We start from the raw sequence: 26457 nt of genomic DNA on the forward strand, positions 1-26457 counted from the left end.
GCGGGGAGGTTGTCCCAGCCCGGCTGGCCGTGCAGGGGGTGCGGGCGCGGGGCTGGCACCGCCGCGGAGGGCTGCGGCGCTCCCTCCCAGCCAGGCGGTGCAGAGATCGCAGCGGCGGAGCCCGGGGCAAGCAAAGGTTTTAATATTTTATCGCTGCGTCTCCTTCCCTAGTGAGCGCACTGCGCCTGGGCACGGTCTCCGTGAGGGAAGGGGCAGCGAGGGAGGACACGGCCAACTTCCCGAGGAGCAAGAAAGAGTCTAGTTCCAAGGGATAAAAATTGGAAAAAAGAAAATAAGTCACTCTGTAGCCAGTACACAGATCCTAAGCAACTCCGCTAGTTGTCTGTGGGTAGCCCTAGAGGTTTCAGATCACTCGCAAATAGGAAAATCGAGTGATGATGAATGAGTTTCAGTCTGGCGACGTACGGAGTGCTGTGGAGGGCACAGGCTGGGCAGTGGTTTCGGGTAATGAAGCCACAACTGGACGGAGAACTCCAGCCTCCGGCACAGATTTGTCTTTGAAAGGCAGAGGCAGCCTTAAACATTACAGATGTGTTTGAGAGTCGAGTAAGCCTGTGGAAGAGGAAGTGTTCTCCACTCACATCTGTCTTCTGCCTCTGTGTGGTCTCACGCGCCCCGAGTGCAGGAGGGATGCTTGGGTGGAGCATCTGCCTGCCGCTGAGGGGAGGTGAGAGATGCTGCCTCTAACTTCACCAGTTGGGCAGCTGAACAGAAGCAACCTGTTTTGCGTGCGAAACTGAACCTGTGCATGGTATTTAATAGAGGGAAATGTGGATGGTTTTCTACTGGGAGGAGAAATTAATTAGTTCTAGATGGTGACCACTCTGCTGAGCAGACTTAAGTACTTAATATCAATCTTCAAAACTATATTAAAACAGTTTTTAAAGATTCATTTAATAACCTATCACCAGTCATACTTCATTAAGGTGTGTAAAAATTTGGCTATAGTGGAGCTTTAGATTCTTCTGGGCGTTGTGAAGTATTTACATGATCATTAAATCTCCTTTCTGAGAAAAATGGACGTACTGATTTTCAAAATAGTAGAAATTCCTTATTGTTATTATCAATACACTGAAATAGCCTGTTTGCTCAGAAATATATTAGTAGGTGCATAATTATGTGCATTGGTGATGCTCACAATGTTTGGGTTGTTTTTTTGTGTGTTATGATGAGGTTGCTGTATGGAACAGTGCTCTAATTCAGATCAGTGTTCCAAATTAATCCCTGGTGTAATACCACTGATTTACATGGAATAACGCCAGGAATGAATTGAGTGTTGTATATCATGATTTTTGTTTTGGTTTCTAGTCTTCCTCCCTATGATGTTGTGAAAAATAAACAAGTTAATTACTTAAAGTGGTACAGTTAACTGAAAATTTATTTGCTTAATGTTTATTTGCTTAATAACATTTGCTTAATGCTTTGTCTTTTTTACTTCTGAGTGAAAAAAATGGCTGAGATAAAAGTAGGCTGAAAAGATGGGGAGCATACTTTAATTTTGGTTGCTTGTTATGCATTTAGCAACCTTTTTGTTATGCCTGAAGTTCTTTGCTTTAGACTTGCTTTGGGTTTTTTTGGTTGGTTGTTTTGTTGTTTGGTTTTTTTAAATTGACTAAATGTCCAATTGATGAAGATTCTTGATGATATTATTATTATTATTGTTATTATTTCCTCTGGATGGATTGGGTACTTGTTGCTTTGCTGGACTGCTGCACAAGAATCCACTGAAGGGCAAGCAAACCTTGGAAGCCTTAGTTCTCTGTATGAGGAATGAGAAGAGTGGTCAGGGTTATAGACTATTAAGCTTTCCAAGAGCATTAGCCAGGATCATATTCTTTCCACACTCACAAACAGAGCTTAATATCCAAAGAGAAGAGCAGTCACTTTTCAGTTTATTCCTTGCCGCGTGTCCCTGTTAACCACAGAAATGAGGCAGTTTTGGTTGGGAGGTTGCTGGTTTCAAGAGCTCTCATGGAGAATGACCAACCCTGGACTGTGACTTACAGACAAAAATATCAAGACAAAACACTCTGGGGTCCTTATTCTGGGTTTGGCTGGCACCTGAGACTTAATTTGGTGCTAGCAAAGAAGGAACCTAGTTTTATGTTCCACTGGAAAGAGCCCTAGCTGCATTTGCATTTGTTGCTCAAAGCAAGATTTAATTTGTGGTTTGTGGAACAGATTTCAAATCTGTTTCTAGTATCTCTCAAACTTCAGTAGGTGTTCTGAGTTGAAATTACCATCTATAACTTTTTCTTTTAAATGGAAATTACTTTTTATTCTTCAGCATTCCAGCAGATTAAATATATGTTGGATACTACACATACATTTAATTAATTTATGGATTGGTATCTACAACGTGAATTAGTTGTTGCAGACTAATTCTGATTGAAGAACCAGAGATCGTGTGAAAGTGCTTACCAGGAAATAACGTTTAAGTCTTTGGCAACACGTCCTGACAAGTACAGAGACAGACTTTCCTTCTTAGTATACTTAATGCCTGTTAAAAACATTAGGTTCTTTGCCCCCAGTGTCATGCAAGCTATCACTCACTTACTCAGTGACAGCTTAATTTGTCTACACAACTACTACATTGCCAGAATTTATCTCATACCTTGCATTGGTGGCTTAGTTCAGAAAAGTGCTCACAGATCTATTCCATGTGTCCTTTACAAATCCTGCCTCTTAATGGTCAATAAAAGGAGCAAATTTTTGTGTGGTGGTGAAAAGGCTCTACCAGAATGTACCAGAAACTTTTTCCTTTCTTTCCCCCCCGATGATAACTTGGCTCGATGCTATTGAAGTTCTCACCTTAGCATAGATGAAGATGACTTAGGTCAGTGAATGACATGAAATGCATATGCAGTTTGGGAAGGAGGCTCAAGCTCTTTTGCTTCTTAGTTTCAAGCTGTCATAGAGGACCACTGAGTAATACCTGTTGATGTGCAATAGGTGATGGCCTTCACAAAAGTTGCTTCTAGCTGAAGACAGCAGACTGAAAGCCAGGTAACTTTGCTGCACATGGCTGCAGGCAACATAGCAGACCTGTTAGAGGATCTCTTGTGAGGAAAGGGTACAATTTACATTTTTAAGCTTTTTTTTCTCAGTACTATTTTGTTGCCCCTGTGTGCTATTACTGTTGTTTTTTTTTCTTCTGTAGAGTCTAATTGGTCTTAATGGATTTTATATTTAACATCTGCTATGCAATCTGATTTACTGGTATTGAGAGTATTCTTTTTTGACACTTCTGTTTCACATGGGACAATTCATCTTTCCTTGGGTTTTTGTTTTGTTTTGTTAGTTTTTTTTTTGTAACAGGTGACATTTTAATGAATTTACGGTGCTTATTTTCCACTTGAAATCACAGCTCTCTGAGATTATATTGATTGCTGTGGAAATTGTCATAAACAAGTGATAATAATTTCATAATCAGTGGGGACTAAGTTGGAAGCAATTAACTTTTAGGAAAAAACATGGTATTTTGAAAAAAACTAAGGCAAAACCCCCAAACCCAAACAAAACCACACCACTGAACCTCCCCAAAACCTCACTACCACCACCAAAAAAACCCAACCAATATTTGTGTCTCTGCAATAGAAAGGAGAAGGAAACAGAACGTGGTAACTTGAAAGATGGGGAACAAACATGTATGTAAAACAATTTGAGGTGTTGCTCTATGAATGATAACTCCAGTTACACATCCCACTGGGATAGGAGAGGGATGGTGGGTCAGCAGATAACTCCAAACTTCTGAGGGCAGAGAGGCGGGAGAGCCATGTTGCAAGTGGTTTCTGTGACCTTGCTAAACTTCCATCACTGCTTGCTTGGTGGAGTTTTTGCCTTTGTGCAGTGTATCTGCTGTTTTTTAATTTTTTAATTTGAAATGTGCTAGACTGAGGACAGAAAGAAGACCAAGACAAAAGTAAAATAAGGGTATTGCTTCAATGTGTCACATTAAGGTAAAGTTGGACAATTAACTTTGGCCTGAACCAGAGCCTCAAAGATCTGAGTACAAATTTTTGGTGGTACAGGCAGACATTGTATCAGTGGCACAAGCATAATGTAGAAAAGTTTCAGTTTTCTGACAGTATTGAGATCCAGGAATGTGGTTTCTGGTAGGACTATTGAGCAAAACCTTTTAAAGAGAGTTTCTGAAGGCAGTCCTGTGACTTTGGAAAACAGACATAAAACTTCAGGATATTCTACCTGGAGTGGATTACCTGGGAACAAAGCGACAGTGTTGCAGAAGCTGACTTTGCTGGATCTGTAATAGTTTGCAGGAAAAGTGCTCTTGGTGTTAGATCACTTCATACATTTTCAAGGATTTATGATAGTAGTTGCAGAGAAATATTTACTTTTCCACAGTAGGATGAGCAAATAGTATTTTATTTTTTCTTTATTGTCAGCATGAACTTCTACTTATCTTCTGTTCAAGCACAGAATTTATGTGTACAAAAGTTTCCCATATAACATTGTGCCAGGCACATGATTAAAAATTAAAACATTACTGCTAAAAAAAATACATTTTGCAATATATTTGCTTTCTCAGTACGATATGACTGGTCTATCACTGCTGGTTTTCAGCGAATGCCACATTTATTATACCGTGATGAGGATTTGTGTGACAAACAAAAATTCACTAAGCATTGCACCAAGGGAGATTTCATAGATTCCCATATTATTCTCTTTCTGCCACAGTTCCACATTTAAAAGTAGTTCTCGAGAAATGAGACTCTCAGGCAGCTTTCACAGATGTAAGAAGTAATACACTACAGGCATGAAGAGAGAAGTGGCAGAAGAAAGGCTCTCTTCTGGTTCCAGCTGAACCTCAGCATTGCCTGAACTAAGCAACCAGAAGTCAGTCATGTTTGCATGTGTTTCTACTTTAAGGATGAGATCTTTGGTGAGCCAGATGACTTGATAGGCAAAGAAGGAAAGCATGTAAGGTGATGTGCACCCATCTCGTGACTCTGGAGTCCTGGGCTGTACAAGACTGGTGTGGTGCCCTGTGTAGCTTGCAGCCAGTCCTAGGTTGTCTCAGCAATGACGCAGATCCTTGGTGTCACTGCAGAAGGAGTGAATAGCATGGCCATGCTCTGGATTTCTGCTCAGATTTTCTTTCTCCAGTTTTGGATTACTTAATTGCCAGTCACATATGATGTGACAGAGTTAAGTTGACCATGGTCATGTTTGTAAGGCTTTTTCCATGCCATAGATGTTATTTGGTTGGTGACTGTTTGGCATGGTGTAATTGTTGAAAAAAGCTGGAGTGACTATGCCAGCTAACATCCTAACCTGGAAAGCACATGCTATTTTTATATTCAAGTATGATTTTATTTCATTTCTGCTTACAAGACCTTTCTCTCTTAAAGCAGGTGGGAAACTAATGGCACTCTCAAATCATGGCTCTTTTATAAATTGAGCCACTGGAAGTCCAGTGGAAAATCCTTAAAAAACATTACCGGGCAAATTTCATTTTGCTTTAGCAAATCAAATGCTTCATGATGGATTTCCCAGGGAGGTTGTTCACTCCAGCTTGATAAAACTGCATGTTCTTTTTGAGAAGAGGTAATTTATACTGTACTTTGAATTCATGTATTGACTAAATGTTAGAGAAAAAATGCCATGTCTAAAATGAAATTATCATTCTCAGCTTTTCTTTAAATGTTTTGTAAGTTTTTTGCCTTTTTTTTTTTTTGTATTTTTATTTTTAAACCAATAATGGCCATTGCATATTTGGCTTTTGCCTCATATAAATTCAGGATTATCCTGTGAATTTGTTTATTTTTTTTATTTGGTCTAAATGGGATTTATCATATAAATAGGAACTAACTGAAGCAGCAAATAGTCTTGGGGTAGTCTTTCACATAAAAGTGAAATTCAAAGTACATGAGTGATTATTTGGCTTCATAACTGTTTCTAGTACACATTATCCTGGTGAGAGGCAAGCAGTGATTTTTATAATTTTCATGGCACTTGTAGAAAGTTATGCCATTCCCTTTTGGTTACATTTTATCAGATTGTGGTAACAAAACTTGTCATGTCTGTTACATTTTGACAGTTTAGCTTCTGAAGACATAATTAAATTAAAGAGTGCCTCTTGCTGCAAAGTGTCTTTCCATTTATATAATCTCATCACTAAATATTTTCAGGACTTCACCACACATATGTAAATATCACAGTGGTGATAATGAGAGTCTCATGTTTCTAGCAATGAGGTGAATGCAAGGCTTTATAAATGTTTATGCAAATATTATTTCTTCTTTATGGAATAATTTCTATCTTGATACTGCTTTTCTCAAAGTTGCTCCAAACAGGAGTCAAAGACAGGGAGCAGTGTGTTTACCCATTCTTTGTTCTATGGGGCCTGCCTGGCCATAAGCAGCGTCAGGACTGCTCTCAGTTGCAGCTGGTGCAATGATTCCTTCTACGCTTTGCATCTGAGAGTAGCGAGGTCAAAATATAGTTGTTCCCTTTCTCATTGCTCTCCATATGCCTGAAGCCTATGGCAGGGGCTCTGAGCAAAGGAGTTGCAGAGACAGGGGCTGCTGCCTCCGGGGGACTGCCACTGCCTCAGGCTGGCTGCCATCGCCTTGGGGCTGTGCACACCTCGGGCTTGCTCTGTCCTGCTCCTGTTGTGCTCCCTGTCCCTGACCTGTTTTCTGTTCCAATGACATGCACTTACTGAATAAAAAACCTAGAAATCATTATAGAAGAAAACCTAATGGTACTTCCTTTTGAGGGGAATACTACAATACTTTGAAAAGGTGTTGTCCATAGACAGTGTCCATAGACAACACTAGTGCAAGTATACAGGGCAACCATAACCATTGCATCCAAGTAGATATGCTAAATGTTCTGTTTCAGGGACAAGGAGAGGATTGAGAAACTGAAGACAGGAGTCTTATCAATTTTTATTCATGAAATTAAATATTCCAGGACTTCATGTGGCATATGTTCAGTCAGGTTATACATAATACATACAGAAATAGGCTCTTTGCATTAGCACAAAGATGTGATTTGGGACTTAAATCAGTTTATTTTATTTTGTATATAAGTTAACGATAATAACCTTCAGATGCATTTTTATCTTTTATCTTTCATCCTTACTGGGTTTTAGCCTTCAGTAGTATTAACAAATATTCCCAAAGAAAGATGAGTTGGTGCTCAGGGACTTTTGTCACACTTTGTTGTAAACAGCCTCCTGCAGTTTAAGTTAACAGCAAAATTACTTTACTGAACATACAGGTTTGTAGGTTCCTGTAAGGATTACAACTATGTCAGTGTGTTCCACACAAATTATTAAAAGTGTACTATCATTCGAAAGGCTTTTTATCCGTGAATATTTTCTATATATCCCAGGTATCTTGAAGCTGCTTCTATTTGTTAAATGATAGGAAGAAAAAAGGCCTAGAATTGCATATATATATGATTATATAAATTGTCTTCAAAACAGTTACTTCCATAACTTTTTACTAACAGTTTAATTAAACTACATTTTTTGTCTGTCTGTTACTCACATCCCCATTAAAACCACCATACCTGCAAAACTTCAACAGCAATGTCAATTGTTTATTTTGTGTGTACAGAAGTATTACCTAACTCTTTTGCTTCTTAATCCAAGGTTCTTCAATTCTCATTGAAACTCATTAATACAAAATACGAAAATCAACTACAAATGGGTTAGGAGGCAGATAAAATAAGTCAGTAAAACAGAGTGCCAACAATTTAATCAGTGTAATGTGTAGATAATACAGTGGAGAAAGACTGAAAATAAACAACACTTTCTGTTAGTTTTTCTTAATAAAAACATTTTCTTTCCCTTTCTTCTCACAGTCATCCATTTATAGCCAGTCACTTCTCACTATTGTTCTCTTCAGACAGCTGTTACTATTTCTGTTGTTATTGCCTACTGTGATTTTTGAGCTGATCTGAAACAAAGCAGAGGTATGGCTATTCTTGCCTTTCCACCTATTTTTGCCTCTTTGCAGTGCTTGGAAATATCAAGATCACTCGTTCTGTCCTTCTAAAAATACCAATATACAGCTTTATAAAAATGTGATCAATATTGCTGCAGCTACATGGATCTAAGGGGGGGAAAACAACAGAACAAATCAGCTATTTATGATACAAGATAGAAGGGGACCATTATTCAAGTAAGGTTGTCTGTCCTTTCTTACTTCCAAAATTTTGTCATCAAATCCCACTGCCTTTCTGAATGACTTACCCATTCAAAGTACCCCTTCTTTGGAGCAGGAGCTGTGAGCATCTGTATGTGTGGATAAGCTGCATATTAAAAAGAGTAAACCAAAATTATGTAAGCAATAGAACTAAGACCACTGTGATTTGCTGTCCTGCTTGTAATTTTTACTTGCCCAGTACTTGCAGACTTCAAATTTCTCTGTTAGCTGTCCATGAGAAAGATGTGCATATTTATTTCTTTGAATGTTGTCATAGCTCACAAACATAAATTTCTGATAATTTTATTTTTCCTATGGAATTTCTTCATGCTGTTTGTTTGGCTCTAGGGATGTAATAAATGAATATAACATTTCTAAATGTTACAGATACAGACAAACAAAGTCTATGTGTTTGTGTTACCACTCCCCAAAATTCATCCGGAGTAACCGATAGTGATAACTTTTGGCTTCAAAATAATCCTGTAATTCTTTAAGATAGAAATAACAGATTTTTCAGAAATGTTTCAGTTACTCAGTGTGTGATGTTTTTGATGACTGTTGACATTTTTTAAATTTTACCTCATAATCTGTGAAGTTTATATCTTCTATGACTTTTAGCTGCCTCATAGTATAATCTCCAGTCATAACAACACTCACATTTTTATTCCTTTAATCCTTTTGGTCTTTGCCTTTTCCACCTGCAGCTGAAATAGTTTGGTGTCTAAATTGAGGGAATTATGTCCCTAAATAATTGCATCTGTGATCACATTTAATTACAGGAAGAAGAAAGCACTCACAGTAGAGGAGATTAGGTTAAACGCTATCTGTCTAATCAGATCCCTGGCGACTGACTTCTGGCAGGGCTTTCTTCCTAAATCCTGTTGCTGTGGATGCAATGAATAAAAGCTGCATGGTCTGTGTGAGACCATGTCTTTAGAAGGTTGTTTTGCTTTTCTGGTTTGAGGGGTACAACATGGATTTATGATGAAGCCCGAACATACTTCATCCATGCCAAAAACCTGTGCAGGCCTCACCGGTGCCTTTGGGTGGGCTGGGGGCCAGGCATGGCTGTGGGGAGCTGAAGCCTTGGGGGCTTGGGGAGTGCCAGCCCCAGGGGCTGCAATGGTGGCCTGGGCAGGGTGTTGGGCGCACCGGGGGTGGGCCAGGGCCACTATAGCCCAGCAGTGCCCCCTCAGGGCCTCGTACTGCAGTGGCCATGTCTGCCAATAAGCCAAAAGCTGTGTCCTCCCAGGACCTCTGGCCCAGGCGCCATAATCACAGGTCAGTGTCAGGGCCTTAAAATACCAGGGCAATGATTCAGGGTGGGTTCTCTCACAGTTTCATAAATTTTTGTGTAACAAAAAATATGTGAGAAATAGCTCATTGAGCTATCATTATACAGGAAAAGCAAGGTGTTATTGGTCAAAGGCACCAGTAAGGCAAGAGTAGCATCTAACTAATGTTTATTCAGTGGCATGGCACACCATTTGTGCTTCTGTGGCCGTCCTAAAAAAAGTGTAAATTTAATAGTAATCTTCAGTTTAATAAAGTTAATCTAAATATTCTTTACCATTGATTGTAAAACATGGAGGGAAACAAGCACCTCTTCTAAGCAATTGGTAACCTGGAAAAAAATACACAGAAAAAAAAAATTGTATTTGCCTTTTATACTACATAAATAAACAGAATTAATATTAATAATGTAACTGTATGCAAGCCTTTCTATACTGTCATGCTTATGATGCATATAAGATATGAAGGAGCTCAAGGGTTTGCTTAGCTGCATTTTTTGAAAACAGTAAAAATATTCTGAAGTTAGACAACATGCACTATTTTTCTAAAAACTATTTTAATACATGTTTTTGGAATCAGGGTTATGCTCTGTCATTGATAGTGAGGTTACTAGTAAAACGTTATTATTTTTAATGAACCATATACCAAATCACATATGAAAGTAATATGAGTCTGATACTGACCTCCAAATCAATGCTTGCAATCTTGAGTATATTTCCAGAAAATCCAGCCGAGTTCAGTGAGAATTTCCATCTGCATTTTGAGTACCAGGCAAATAGCAGGGATGGACGATTTTAAATTTAGGCTGCTCATTTGAAAAATTTAGTTCTTCTTATCATCTCTGTGACTGGCAATAAACTCCACTTTTTTCTTATCTTCCCTATCCTGTGGTTATATTGGAGACTTAGCAATACAGAAATTGACATTTTGCCAAAGTTCACCTTGATTTCTAGCAGTGGTTAGCTCGCAGTCATTAATTTGCTCAGTTAAATCAGTTTATAACAGTGAAAGCAATAGTGGTAAAAGCTATTCACTGTAACCAGTCATATTGCAAGAATATTGCAAGTTACTGGACAAACCTGCTGGTTCAGAGAACTTCAAGAAGTTATGTGGTATTAGACTGTGGATCAGTAAATTAAGACTATTAAGTGTTACATGTGGTAGCTGTATAACACTCTCAGCTTTCAAGCTTCCTAAGAGATTTTCAAGTTCCTAGATAAAAGGGAAAACATTTCCCCCATTAAGGCAGTCAGCATTAGAACAGGTTGTGCAGTGATGCGGTGCATGTTGTGCATCCTTGGAGATTTTCATGACTCATCTGGATCAAGCTCTGATAACCTGGTCTGACCTCATAGCTCACCGTGCTTTTGAGCAGGAGATTGGATTAGAGACCTCCTAAATTATCCTGTGAGTCTTTTCCTTGATGTGATTTAGCTTGGCATTGGCTATTTGAACTCACTTCTCAGGAAAGGAAGAGTAATCTGCTGCAGGTAAATGAAGTAGATGCTATAGAGCTATAAATTCTGATTATTCTGAAAATCACAAGCTTCAAAGCCTTATCTTTATGTTCTCTTTTTACTTGCTTTTGTGTCCTACTTGTAGTAAGAATTGAAACAAATGCATCTGGAGGAAGTTTCTTACAAGACTTCCTGGCCTAGATTCAAAACTATGGAATGTTAAATAGGCCACAGATAAGAAAGTATCTGAGAACATGTTCAAAACCATTTTTGGATAGCACTGTGGTTGTTGATCACATGTTGCCTGAAGAAAGAAATCTCAAAAAATTAGCAGATCGCTATTGCTTGAAACTAACAATTTTCATTGTCAGTCTTTAGATAGATTCTCCAGGTGCTATCTGTCACAAAAGTGTCAGACCACCTTGGATTTCTTTGGATTTTCCCCCATTTGGATATTTTTCATCAATGTTGAGTTTCTTTAATGTGATGTATTTCTTTTGCTTTGAGCTTTTCAGGCTCTGTATTTTTCCCCTAGCATAGCTTGAATCAATTTACATAGCAACTGCAAAAATGCTGAACAAGATTTTTTCTGTAGCCTGGAAAACTTAGAAAAATAAATCATAAAGCAAACATGAACAATGCTGAATTACATTTTAGTAATTCTTTGCTGAATCAAAACATAACATAATAGCAAGATAATTAATTATTAGGATATTTAAACATTAAATATATTAAATTGTTGTGTTTTTTTTCTATTTGAAATTTTGATGTAAGAATGGAAAATGAGGCACTAGTAACTAGTATTATACAAAAATATTTCTCTTGCTTCCCTCATATTACTGAAAAGTTTGCTGAAGTGATGTGTCTGGAGACTCTTTTTGCTGTTAAAAATTTTGATACAACAATGAACTAAAACAGAAGTATTGCTTGCACTGATTGACACCTAATAGATAAATATATAAATATAGAGAAGAAGCATAATAAAAAGTTCTTGTGACACGTCTTATGTCAGTTGTAGATTTTCAAAACACTTTTGATGTCAATGAAATTATGTCAGCTATGCTTGGTAATATGTTTTCTCCTCTAAAGTTATTCTCCTGGGCTGGGCATGTGTTGTTAAGGTACAATGTATTCCATGGTGATGGAGGGATCGGGCAGATTGGTACTGATATGCTTCTTATCAGCTCACCTACATCTACTTATAGAAGGTTTCAATGTCTTGGTGTTGTTAACTAGTTTGTCCCTTTATATCCACATTAAAGATGACACAAAATTTATGTAACATTTTATTCAAAACCCAGTGCCTTGACTGTATTTTGCTTCTGGGAGAGTGATGAAGATGGCTTCCCTAGAGAGGGGAGGAGGATATCCGGGGGAACAGCAACCACCTTCTCCTCCTTCTAAGATAGTGTGGTGACCTAGAAGCAGTGGATCATGGAGCTTAGCCACTCAGTTATTTGCTTGGACACTCTCATAATTTTGAGACTTCTGTGTCTATGTCATAAGCTTTTCTTCACAACCTTGAGGGCCAGATAATTGCTTTATATTTTTAAAGTTAAAACCTGGTATTATTTATGAACATGTGAATCACTATCTTGTCAGTGCCCTCTTTCCACCCTTATTTGAAGACCACCATTGGAACTACATTAGTAATTTAGAAACACACTTTTCCCAAATATTTCTTAAATCTAGTATATCATAGTCTTAACTCTAAGCATCATAAATAATGAATATATATATTTATTTATTTATTTATCTATATCTAGCAATCTAAATGTTTAAAGAAAATGTATTAGGTAGATGGTGGTGTCCTGGCTCCACATTGTAACTGGGTCATGTTATGGTGGCCTGGGAGGAACATAAGGTTCTTTATGAAAAGTGTTTTTTTCCTTACACTATTATTGAGATGCTTTGAATACTTGGCAAGATACTTTATGTTTTATAGCACCAAAAAAATAGATGGTTGTACCAGTATAATTCAGAATTTTATATAATTGTCATTATTTCTTAAAAGTTAATCATATACCTCCATGATCCTTGATAATTGTTAGAATGTTTAGAATGTTGAAGTTGTTTGTTTTGCAGTATGACTTGCAATACAAAAGAATTCCTAAATTATTTTACCCAAACTAAGAACTGTTTGTTTCATCTTGGTTCAAAGCTTTTTGAAGTCTTGGTATTCAGTTCAGTGTTTTAATATGTATGTGTAAAGATCCAGGGTATATACAGTTACCACAATAAAAATATTCTGTAGCGCTAAATCCTACATCAAATACATAAGAATTATGTTATCAAGTATAGAAGATTATACTTAAGTAACTCTGCTTTTTGTCTATTCTTTCTGAGTTCTGCTTTTTCAATAGGATTTTCACTCCACACACTTCCCTTTTAAGATTGTCATGTTCCAGTCCTTATTGGGTAGGAAAATAGTTTCACTGCCTCATAACTCTATTTTCTTTTTTGCTCTCATTTTCCAGATTAGCAGTGTTTCCCCAGCATTATCAGAGACAAAAATGACCATATTTTTATCAGGATTCAAAAGCTTGCTATATGGATTTTCAGAGTGATTGATACAGCTTGTATTCTAAACAAGGGTTTTGTTGTGATGATAGGGAATATGCACTAGCCAAATATCATGTAACACTTCCTTGCTATAGTTCTGGAAAGATGTAGGCTACTGTGTTACCTGAGTACTTAAAAGCCTTGACTGGCACAGTGGCAATATACAACAAGTTACAGAAATTATAAGTAACTCAAAGATCATAGAATCAGTGGTTTGAGTTGAAAGAGACCTTAAAGACCATCTAGTTCCAAGCTCTCTGCATGGGCAGAGACACCTACCACTCAAACAGGTGGTTCAAAGCCCCAGCCAACCTGGCCTTTAACACTTCCAGGAACGGGGCCTCCACAGGTTCTCTGGGCAACCTCTTCTGGTGTCTTACCACCCTTTAGTGAAGATATTTGTAATAATTGTTCTTTATGACAACCAGGTACATTTTGTACAATTAACATACCTATGTTTCAGTGGCTTAGATCATGTGCACTTAACCTCATCTGTACAAAGTTGGGGCAAGTGAAGAAAGTTTAGATTCTTTGTGTATTCATTGAACAATTGTAGTTAAGTGGATAGGACACAAAACAATGAAACCTTTGGGGGGATGTGTGGGCAGGGATGTTCTTGGAAGCCAAGAGAAGATCTTCAAATAGTACAGATGCAAAACTCAAAAGTTCTGGATATTTTGTTCCTGTAGAGTGTTGTTGCAATGCTTTCCATTTAATATGAATTAGAGAATAATGTCTTGAAATTGTAAATTTGCAATAAAATATGTAAGTAAGTAAGTGAGAAAAAGGTCTTTCCTGCCAAGAGGTTCCTGCTAGTAAATACTTTAGAATTTTTGTTTTAGGTTCACAGAGTTACTCCAAATGAGGCTACCGGGGCTAAGGGCTCTGCTGAGCCTGTTTGACATGACATAGTTCAATGTAATTGAAGCCATTGAAGTCTATCAAGTCAGAGAGCTTCCTATAAAACGGAGGGTTTCTGTGTGTTTTCATAAAGTAGAATGACTGATGTTCTGAATATGATGTGTAAGTGCTCAAACTCTTTGATGGAAGGCAATCAAATTTCATCTGCCATGTTGCAAATACACTTTACCTTTTCTTTTTTTCCTCCCCTTACTTTTTTTCCTTTTTCTTTGTTATATTGATTTTCCACACTAGATGGCAGTGCCTTAGCACTACTGCATGATAGGGGAATTGATTTAATTTGTCCAGAGGGGAAGAGATCCTTCTGTTTCATGTTTCTTTACGTAGCTCAAAGAACTGCAGATAAGAGACTGGATTATGATTAGCCACATATAGATTGGCAAAGGAAGATGCAAATTATTTCCCCTCATCCTTTGTACAAATGAAAATCTCTTCAAGCTGATTGAACCAGGCTTGCATTGGCCTTAGGCAAGATGAACTGCGTCTGTCTCTCTGTGCTGTCCCCAAAGCATTGCGTTCATAGGAACTTCACATGAAAAGCTGCATTGAGTTAGAGCTGAGAGTGCATCTAGACTCTGAGCAGATTGCTTCACAGTTCTGAGCCATATGTTGTCTATACTGAGAAATCAGTGAGAGAAAAACACAGTTCCCTTCTCTTTCCAAGAAAACCAGGTGCTGGAGAGGTGGGGATGGACAGCTGAGAGATGATGGGGTGCACCTAGATAGTGTTGTGTTAGAGGTACAGGACAGCCAGGACACACACACATCTATGAGCTGCAGTGCATTCCTGGATTGTGTGTTAGGTGAAAGACTGGGAGTTTACTAACTTGAAGAATTTTAACTAACTGAAATGTTGGTGAAACTCTGATAGTGAGGACTGAAGGGTGATCATGATTAGAAACAAACATGCTCTGAAAGTGTAAATGTGGCAGCAACAGGTGAAAGCTACCAGCTGGAAGCTTGGAGTTGAAATCCAACTTGAAATTAAGATCCAACTTGAAATGTATGAAATGTATGGATGAAGTCATTAAAACCGCAGGATTATTAATGCGAATGAACAACAACGCCTTTGCCATTTGTTTTTTGAGTCTCGAGTGCTCCACCTAATCCTATTTTAAAAGGAGGAGCTGGAAATGGAGCAAATATCCATAGACTCTGCAGTTAAAATAAAATACATAACCTTACCAGGAGAAATTAAATACCTTAAAAGACAAGTAACAATAAGGGGAAAAAAAGAGGCGTGACACAGGAATTACAGATTGTATGAAAAACAGCTGAAAGAAACAATAACAGCAGGATTATTAATGCGAATGAACAACGCCTTTGCCATTTGTTTTTTGAGTCTCGAGTGCTCCACCTAATCCTATTTTAAAAGGAGGAGCTGGAAATGGAGCAAATATCCATAGACTCTGCAGTTAAAATAAAATACATAACCTTACCAGGAGAAATTAAATACCTTAAAAGACAAGTAACAATAAGGGGAAAAAAAGAGGCGTGACACAGGAATTACAGATTGTATGAAAAACAGCTGAAAGAAAGAAGGTTTAAAAAAAGCTTGAATAAAAATGTGTCAGGAAGTCAAGAACTGCCAAAGAAATAACTTTGTCTATGTAAAATTCCTCAAGAATCTCTTTATTGTAGGGTTTGCTCAAAAGTAAGATAATTGTTTCACATTTCAGTCCAATTTATATGTAATAGGAAGTAAATTTTATGCAGTATCTTTATCTTGCTCACTGGAGCTAAACATTTTAAAATCAGGAAAGTTTTTGCCCAAGGCTGAGAAGAGTACTGCCATGAATACATTTTCTTAAAATTCAGCTAAACTTGGTGTCTACTGGGACTTTTCTGCATGCAGCTTCTGCTTTATTTATATTCAGTTTTCTTGTCTTTTTTGCTACACCCTTACTGAATAAGCTGGATAAAACCAAATGAAAATACAGGAAATTTTCTCTCACTGTTTTTTACTGGATCTGCTATAGTAGCTGAAATTTCATTAACACTGCTGGAAGGAAGGTAGCCCAATGGGTTTTCTACCTATCTTCTACTACAACATTCACAGAAACTGAATCTTTTTCCAAAATGTGCTGCTGTTATTTGCTGGCGTTTTTTGCATGTCACAGAAAGTGATCATCCTCTGCTTGATGTATTACGTAATTCTGCTGGAGCAGAAGACACAGATGGCTTGCTATAAAAATGCAATGCAAATTATATTTGATAGTACCACTTAGGTGATTCCTTATTAGTTAGAGAAAGCAACAAATGGTGCTGAGTTGGGATATGTCAGGAACATGGCCCTAGAGGTGAGTCTCATGCTTGGGGCAGTCATGTAGGAGATAGAAGCTGCCAGTTCTTTAAATCAGAGAGAACAAACGATTGAATGCAGACCACCCACCTCCCAGATGAATTTTCTAATCACCAGCTTAGGTTGTCAAGGGAAATACATATGGACTTTTCAATAATGATTTTTTTTTCTTTCTATATTTGAATATAAATATCTTTCCTTGAAGGTTTTCATAAAACAGAAACTTGTTGTCCAGTTAGTCTTCTTCACGTCGGTAGGAAGTGTGAGACAGAGTTGTTTGAGGAAAAAGGTATGTGGTGCCTTGAGAAAAAAAAAGGAGTATTTATATGAAGAATATTATGCAGAAATTTGAGCTTGGAGAGGTTTGTTGTTGGGTTCAGAGGGGTTGTTCTTATGTCTTGGTGTAGTTTTTGTTCATCTCGTGGTTAGATGATACACTGGGGTTTTCCCTTTATACAAATCTTTGGGAAGTCTGAGGAAAGGAAGTCATATGGAGAGCAATGAATTTCTTCCAGAGTTTCAATCTTCCTGAGCACACAGTTTCACAGACTGGATGATATATAGTATTTGGAAATAAAGTGGTCCACTGGGTACCCCAGTGCTAGAGTTTCTGTATTATTAACATAATAGCATTTCCAGAGACTTTTCTGTGTAGTATGGAGATCAAATTCTAGTTAAAATTAAGAAAGGTAATTTGTAAACTTTTAATGTAAGTAGCAAGGGAACATTACATCTATATTTTTAAAATAATTGGAGAGTCTCATTAAAATTTTATTATCTCATCAGTAGTTCTGTATCCATTTTCAATTTTTTTTAACAGCCATGCCCAGTACTTTGGGAAGCAACAAGAACCCTCTTCTTTTTGTTCATGGAAGCCAAGAACACCTCACTCTAATAGATTTTCATCTTGTTTGCATGACAGTTTTGATTAAATCTGAAGAACAAATGAATGACAGAATGCTTCAAACCACCCAGATGACTTGTCTTTACTCATATCCACAATTTAATTGTAAGAAGTAGGTTTCCCTTCAAGAATCAGGCTTTGTAAGCATAAGGCCTACCCTTGTTTGTTAAATGTTAACACCCATAATTCAGACTTTGTTTCCTCAAAAGGAAATGTGCTCTTCCAGACTACTTTCTTGGGTTTACTTTGGATGTGTTTTTGAAAAACAAAACCAAACAAAATGTAAAGTCTGTCCAGCTTTGCTAATCTGTCGTTCATGAAGGAAACATTCAAAGTGTTCTCTTCAGACAGTGTTGCTCACGGGCAGTACTACTGATCCCCTTCCCCAATATTTTACTTGCCTCCTTCTGATTCTGAAATGTCAACTGCACAACAGGAACAACAGAGTTGCTACTCTTGCTAAATTAATCTTAGCATCCCTCTTTGCAGCTTTTATGCTGCCCAATAACATCTTAGTCAAGTGATTGGACTTGCACTTGAATTATTCCAACCATCATCTGGAAGATATCCTTCTGATTTATTTGACATGGGAAAAGTATCCTATCATAAATTCAATTTTTAATAGCTTTTCTTGTAGATAGACTTACAAAGTATTAATTAATAACTTCTGTTGTCATCCAAATTTTTTGCCTTTTTCTTCCTTACTTGGACCTATGCAGCTGTTAAAATTTTGTTAACATCATTTTACTGTTCAAAGGCTTATAAATGAATTCATTATCCATTCCACTGTGATACTGTTTGTCTTTTATCTTTCTTTTCTCACTTTGATTTTTGTGTGCATTTAAAATTTTCTTTCTGTACTGTTAATGTCCACCAGTGTTTTGTCCTTGCTCTTTTTTTCTGTTTTGCTAATTACCTTTAACATTTGGGTTTTGTTTTGTTTGTTTGGTTTGGTTTTTACTTTAAAAATCTTTTTCCTCATAAATTTGTTTCTAAATGAAATGCATTGTTCTACCAGCAAATGAAAACTGTGTATTCATGGGGTTTTTAACACGTGGTCCACTCTATTGCATTTTATTTCATTGGTAGAACCAAAGTTAAAACCTCTAAGAGACAACAACTTGGTTATGTCTCGATTGTCTTTGTTTTCTTATCTCCATCCTGCCAGACATACAGAAAACTGCTGGTTCCCTTGTTTCCCTTCCTTAACTAATCTTTCCTATGGTCACATGCAAGTCCATTGAATGGCATAATAGAGACAAGAGATTGATATTTCCTCTATAAAATGCCATGCTTCTGTCTTTTTCTTTCACTTTATTTCTTTTCAAATAGGAGCTGAAATATGTAATTCCACTCTTTAATACTTTCTTATTTTACTGCCTTCACAAGTAAAATTGTGCAACATACTCAACATCTGTCACTTCCATTTACTGCTCTTTGTTGCTGCCATAGACACAAATCCTCAGTCCAGCTGAAAAGCCAAGTTGTCAGATAGAAAGAAGGTTCAGATGCAAGCGGAGTGAGAAACTTCTGCTAGTCTGCAGAGCTTCTGTGAATAGATTCTGCTGGGGGATCTACAACAGCCAAATTAACATTTTTCACCATATAATTTTATCTTCACCAAATTAATCCCAGAGCCAGTATGCTTAGTCAGCAATATATGCTGATCCCTTGCTGTGTAGTATGAGGACAATTCTCATGGGATGCAGCCTCTTTTCCAAAAAATTGAATAAAATACCTGATGTGCAGCAGGACCTCTTTGAATATCTGTGTTCCCACCAACCCAGGCCTCCAGTGATTTTTTCCCCCCTGTACAAGCAGATGCCTGTACATGTTTGGCCTTCTGATTTTCTGTGCTTGTTGTGGCTTCTCCTGTAATCTGGAAACGCACATTTAGGTATCTCTCTCTCTTTTTTTTTAATTTAGCAAATGCCTGTTTCCTTCAGATGGAGAGCAGGTACATCACCTGGGTATGAAGACCCGAGCACTGACAGAACATACTATTCAGAGGCTGGTACATGTGTTAAATTGTGGTTGCCCTTAGAGCATACAAGTAGTAAAGCTTTATGCATTTTTATTTCTTAAGACAGACAGACAAAAAAGGGAAAAATATGAAATAATAGCTAATAAGATTTTAGAGTCTATATTTTTGTCTATTTTGTTGTATGTTGCAGTTTTTGAACTTTCTGCCTCATTTCAGATTCACCACAATTAATGTAAATGTACTATACATTAATATCAGCAAAGTTAATGAGGTAGATTTATATCCTTCCCACTGTTAGAGGCAATAACTTATACAACAGAAATGCAATAATTTCTATGCTAGTATTGCTACATTATTATGTAATGTGTTTTTTTATCTTTAAAGATGTCACTAAGGAAGTTAGAGGGAAAATGGGTGATTTTACTCAACTTGAAAATTATTTTATTTTTAAAATCATAAAAAGTCTACCCTAAAATGAATGTCCTTCTGCTATTTTTATTCCCCATCTTGTATTCTGTAGACTTGATTTTTCCAGTTTTAGGTGTGTGATTTTAGCATTGCCTCGCTGTCATTTTCACTGTGAAATTGTAATATAAAGTTAGTGTTTATGGAAAATACTGTTTTCTACAAAGATGGCATGAGAATCATGAGAGATTAAAATTCAAGAGGAATTGTTTGAGGGGGAGGGAACATCATACTCAATCATGCCATTTCATTAGAAGTCAACAACAACGGGCATAGGATATTTATCTGGCATAATCACAGCACCATATACAGACAGCAGGCAAAACCAGATCTGGCAGTTTAATTTAAATATCCAAAACTGCTGGTCCCGAAGAACCCAGTTGCCATCATTAAAATTACTTATTTCTTACTTTGGAAGCTCATTACAGACAGTCTGCAGTTTGGGATGCTGAGTGTTGTCAGCTGCACAGCGCACGTGTTACCACCACTCCTCCACCTCTGACATTTGGATCTATGGGGTGGCTTGCAGTGCTGCTGTTTCTGCTGGGGCTGGCACAGGCAAAGTCAGCTGGTGTCTGCAGGAAGGGAGCAAGGTGCTTTTTGGAGACAAAATTCAAAGCAGACATAGGAGACTGAAAACAAGAGCAGGGGTAAGAGAAAGCTTTTCCATTTTCAAAGTGGCTGACGATGATTTAATTAATTATCTAGTATTGCAAACCCCAGGATACTATATTAACACATGCATTCCTATTGGATTTGATGGTCATGCCTATTATTTTATCATCTTGGTTCCTAGTGTACTTGCTTCACTATTTGACATTTAAAGTAGCAGTTGAATTAAATCTTGTAAATGAAACATCCTCCCTAAAATACTCTCTTTCATTAGCTTCAATCCATACCTTTTAGTACTAAATGATATTTATTTCCTGTATCAGAGACGTTGACTGAAAAATCCCTCAAAACAGCTACCTATTTTTGTGTGATACAATGAAGAAAGACAAAATCCTAATTTCCCCCTATTCTTTCCAGATCACATCACATATTTCCCTCCATTTGCAAACCATGTATCATATATTTTTCCTCCTTTCTCTTTACATTTAAAATAATTTGAGCAGGGGCATGATATTAATTTTTATTTGAACTATTTGCCAAAAATCTTTAGGCATATATTGCAGGATCTGGTCAGAACTTTGATCTTGTAGTTGTGCATTCCCTGGCTGAAGGGTAGAACTTGTTTTTGGCAGTGGAAATCAGAAATGTTACCTCACTCCTCCTTCCCACTTACAAAAGATTTTATGTCTTCCTGATGGGCTTTAAAATACAGTATTCTAGCAAATGAAGATGGGCTGTCTGAAAAGTAAATAGAACTGCTTGTTAGGTTCCCATAACAACATGTATAGAATATTTGCAAAGTTTGATTTCGTTATGAGGTTCTGTTGTTTGGTATGAATCAAGATGAATCAAGATCAGTTTGGCATAATGAGTTTTGCTTCACATTTTACTGGGTTCTGAATTGTCATGGCAATAGAAACAGCAATCAGTGTGATGTGCAGATGAAGGCAGTAGTGTTTGAAAGGAGTTTGTATAGACAGTTTAACTTCTCATTGTCATAAAAGTTTTATTCATCTGTATTTATTGAATGGAAGATGCTAGTGAAGAAAGCTGCACCCGTTAGCTTAATTTTGTTACAGACCTCTTATGAAAAACAGGGTAATATACATACGATGTTTGAAATCCTATTTCCTTTCCTTAACTATTGCATATCTTTGTGTTACAAAATTTCCAATCTATGTTATGTGTTTGGCAAAATAAGGTACACCTTGTTATTCTGTTCTCTGGGAGTGAAATCTTGGAAAAGTGATGCCTTGTGGAGCTGGCATTATTCCTGGAAATACAGCAATGGATCCCAAACCTGCACATTCAGAATTGCTTAAGCCAGTTCTGTTGAGGAGTATGAAGGATTGGATCCAGCTGAGGTCTGATGAGGAATCAGTCATAGTCTGGTGCATTTTTTACATACTTAAAAGTCTGAGATTGTTTAGTTTGAGGAAGAGGAGGCTGAGGAGAGACCTCATTGTTCTCTACAACTGAGTGAAAGGAGGTTATAGGGAGGTGAGGGTTGTTCTCTTCTCTCAAGTCAATAATGACAGGACAAGAGGAAATAGCCTGAAGCTGTGCCACAGGACTTTTACATTGGATATTAGAAAGAATTTCTTTACTGAAAGAGTGCTTGGACAGTGGAACAGGCTGCCCAGGGAGGTGGTGGAGTCACCCTGGAAGTATTTAAAAGAAATACAGGTATAATGCTTGGCAACATGATTTAAGTACTGAAGGGGTAAAATAGGTTGTGGTAGGGGTTTTAGGTTATGGTTGGACGTGATGGTCTTCAAGGTCCTTTCCAACAAGGATGATTCTATATGTAAAATAATGGGATACAGTAATAATTTTGTTCCTGTGAGCTAAAATCCAAATAATGACACTCATTATAATGTGGTCTGCAGAGATTAGAGATTCTTGGTTCTTTCTAGTGCAGCTGGGTGGGAATGGAGTGACAAGCCCTTGATTCCTCTTACTGCAGGATCAGTCTTCTTTTTCTTTTTGTATACAATCCTGTATCTCCTTTTGTGGGAAAGGTAAGGTAAACCAAATATTATCCAAACTTTTCATTAAAGAAAACAATATAGTTAGCAATAAAGTATCACAGAGTATTAGATGAGGTGTATTATTTGTTCTCTCAATCTTAATTTAGGAATATATCTTGTATCTTAAGATGAAGCATAAAAATAAACTTTCTCAAGGGATCCAATGAGACATCTTTAGCTTTCTGTTTTATTGCTATCTGTGCAACTTCTAACTGTACTGTTTGGCTTGTAGGAAAGTAGGGTGCAAGCCTGGGAGTGACATTCCAGGCACTCAGGTCCAGTCCTTTGCTTTAATAAGTAAATATACATAATTCTATTAATACATCTCTATCAATTAAAAACCACTCTCACTACTTTTGTTGGTTACAAACCACTTTAAAATGTCCAGCCTTAGCTTTAATTGGAGTATTTTTTTTATTATTATTATTTTTTATATGCTGATACTGCTTTAGTTTAAACAGGTATTCTTGTTCCATTATGAAGAACAATGTGTTGGTATGCTAGGATGATCATATTGTCATTGATGATATTTTGTCATATACTATTATTGATAGTGTTGCCATTCCTCTGATCTTTCTAGTGGCTTTATTTTCTGAATCTAATCCTGTTTAACTGTACATTTTCTGAAGAAAAAAATGTAAAGAGTGCATTTGATGAGATTTTATCATTGCTGTGGCATTTACACATTTACACATTTAGGATAACATTATTTTCAGAAAGCTATATGATGCAGACATTAGATTACCAAATCAAGTTAGTCATGTCTCTCTCTTCCTTTGTTATCTCCCAGAAATGTTTTGCCATTAGCCCAGCAATCAGTTCACTTAGTAGTATTACATTTCACCCCATTACATTTCACCCTACTTTAATTCTTTTATGATATTCTGATCTTAGTTTATTGGCTTCTCTGAACCTTCTACTGTCTGGGAGATATTTCATTATCTCTTCTGTTCTGTTTTTCTTTTTTTCTTTAAGCTGTTGTGTCTTTTTGCAACCATGGTGCAACCACACTGCAGCACTCCCAACCTAGACATCCAGGGTACTGTGTCTAGAGATCCAAGATAGTTTGGCCAGAGTGAATGCAAAAGTGTCTTGAAAAAAAAACAAACAAAAAAACCCCAAAAAATCGTTTCCATAAATTATAACTTTGACATATGGTTCTGGTGGTTACTTGAGGGGGGTAGTCCAAATACTTTCAAATATTGCTTTAAATCCAATCTTGTTTGTCATACAGTGTAGATTCTTCGACAGTCAGTCTTCATTGATTTTTTGGCATTATTTTTATACTAATATAAATCATATAGATGTATATATTTTTTGAAAATGATAGGAAACATATTTGGGAATAGAAGCCTTTAACAGTAATTTTTGGACATCTTATATATAGCTGATCCCAAGACCTGCTAAGATAACAAAAGGAATTCTGGGAGAAAGGATTCTATAAAAAGCAACACAAAATGACTGACTGTAGGTTGGGTTTTTTTGTTGTTGTGAAGCAAAATATCAGTGTTACAATACACAAGCTTCACTTTCTGTGGTGTGTTTATTCTATCAGCAGATAATACTGTAACAGGGAGGACAGCTGACGTTATGATTAATCTCACTTTATTTTATGTACAAGTAACAGCAGCTGTAGGTAAGAGCAGCTGACTGGGATTTCAGAAGTTTCTTTTTGACTGTTTTGGAGTATAACTAGCTGAGCCACTCTGTAGCTATAAAATCTTACTTTTTGAAATTGCCAAAGCTACTTTAGAAACAATGTAAAAGATTCTTTTAAAAATAAATCTAAATACTGTAAAACAAAATTCCTTACAACATGATCATCATAATCATCAGAGATAAAATCAGCAGTTTTAAAATTCTGAGTGCAGTTTTTATTTCCTCAGGAACCGTAATTTTCTGGTTTTGAGTTTTTCGGAGCACTAAACCCCTCATCTTTTACTTCAGGCATTAGCAGAAGGAGAAGTGGAGCCATGATGAATGCCAAAAAGAGCTATGGTTAAAACTAGGCTGAAAATAAAAGAACAACATAACACTTAGCGACATTTATCACAGCTTGCTAATTGAAAATGTTTAGATATGGAAATCTCATCGTAAGTACAGTTTGTTGTTTCTTTCCAAGATAACTCCTTGGTTATACAATTTGGAATAATCTGGAAATTGAGCAGACTGGCCTACTATGCATCTGTGTTATATTTGGTTTTCAGTCTATTACTCAATAATGTGCTTTGTCACAAAGAAAACCTCTCATCCTGTTGTGTACTAAAAGGTGTAGAGTGGTCATGTTGGGATCAGTGATGGTGAGAAGTGGACACCCTTTTCTATTCAAAACAGTGTTGTTTATTGTACTTAAAAAATCTAGAATGTGCTTAATATTGTGAAAGATATGTTTATTATACAGGACTCGCTTGAAAAACAGTGGGTTATCTCTGAGACCATAATATGTAATGACATTTTACTTATAATCTCAGCATAAACTGAACTCATACAGAAGTGTTTCCCCAAGTTTTTGTGGGTTTTTGTTGTTGTTGTTGTTTTTTCTTTTCATTTTGTATATTCTTATTTGTGTATTACTGATAACTAAGAATCTTGCATCATGCTATTAAATGTGGCTTGAATAATTTTTAACATTTACGCTTTTTGTGATTTAATATATCCTGCTCTGTGGATTGTTTTGTCCTTTAGCTTAATATAAAATTACATTAATTATATCTTGAACTCTATTTGTTCCTCTTACTTGAAGCTAAAGATACCCATTAGAAACGAATGCTACATTTCCAACAATAATTGAGCAACAAATTCGATACCTGCTGTGAGTGTTCAGAGAACTACTCCCAGCTGTGATATTAATATTGCACTGTTTATCAGGAAGGTAACTTGCTGAGTTATTTCAAGGTAAAGGACAGGGTTATCTCCCACTGAGATAATAGCAGCATTATTTCTTTGTACAGAAGTATCAGTCTAATTACATTTTTAATTCTGCTACTAACTATGGTAGCCATACAGCTATATACATTAGGGTTTAAATGACTTTACATTGAGCATTTGATCCTAAATCATCCTGGTTTTCAAATATATTGGTAATTTCTTTCAATTTTTAGTCAATTATTTAAATTGAATAAGCAGCTAATGCACTGAAGGTCTGAATGTTTGAACCCTGTTCAAGAGCAAGCATATGTCAAGGGAAGACTTTTCTTCACTGCTTGTAGCCACGGTTACAGGTGACATGTTTAATAAATGGACTCAGCTCATCCAGCTACAGTAAACTCTTGCTTATCTGAGAATGAATTATTCAGTCTCAAAGTTAGTTGTGCCACTGATGCAGAGACATTGGAGCTGGCTCTGCACGAGCTGGTTTCATTTCAGGAGTGCAGGAGTGCTCAGGCTGAGCGCACAATATGTTCTTGCCTGCTTGCCAGGTGCCAGCTAGGGGATCTCCCTGCTCCATACTTCCCAGAAACGCTGCCCTTTTCCTGCTGCATCCTTGCTATGTGTTCTTAGGGCAGAATTTCATGTGTGCATTGCATTACTTGTGGTTTTGGCTTACCCAGGTTATGCAGCCCTTTCAGAGTCTGAGAGTGTATAATTGAGTGGATTGTTGCCTGCTGTTTCTTCTTTACATTTTTTTATGTACCAGTCCACTAGGAAACTATATTCAAGGTAGGAGTAAAATTAAAAATGCTAATTATAAATTTATAACTTACGTGTGACTTCAAAATTAGGCTT

General features: G+C 36.9%; 1 protein-coding gene across 1 annotated transcript in view; it reads left to right on the plus strand.

Annotated features, from left to right (window-relative positions):
- The first annotated feature begins 395 nt into the window (after positions 1-395).
- Positions 396-26457, plus strand: part of KCTD8 (potassium channel tetramerization domain containing 8) — a 92926-nt gene continuing 66864 nt past the window's right edge. Inside the window, exon 1 of the mRNA XM_010006146.1 lies at positions 396-465. Coding sequence (XP_010004448.1) covers positions 396-465 — 70 coding nt within the window. The remainder of the gene's footprint in view (positions 466-26457) is intronic.

Source organism: Chaetura pelagica, unplaced genomic scaffold (assembly GCF_000747805.2).
Source record: "Chaetura pelagica isolate M959 unplaced genomic scaffold, ChaPel_1.0 scaffold189, whole genome shotgun sequence".
Lineage (NCBI taxonomy): Eukaryota > Metazoa > Chordata > Aves > Apodiformes > Apodidae > Chaetura > Chaetura pelagica.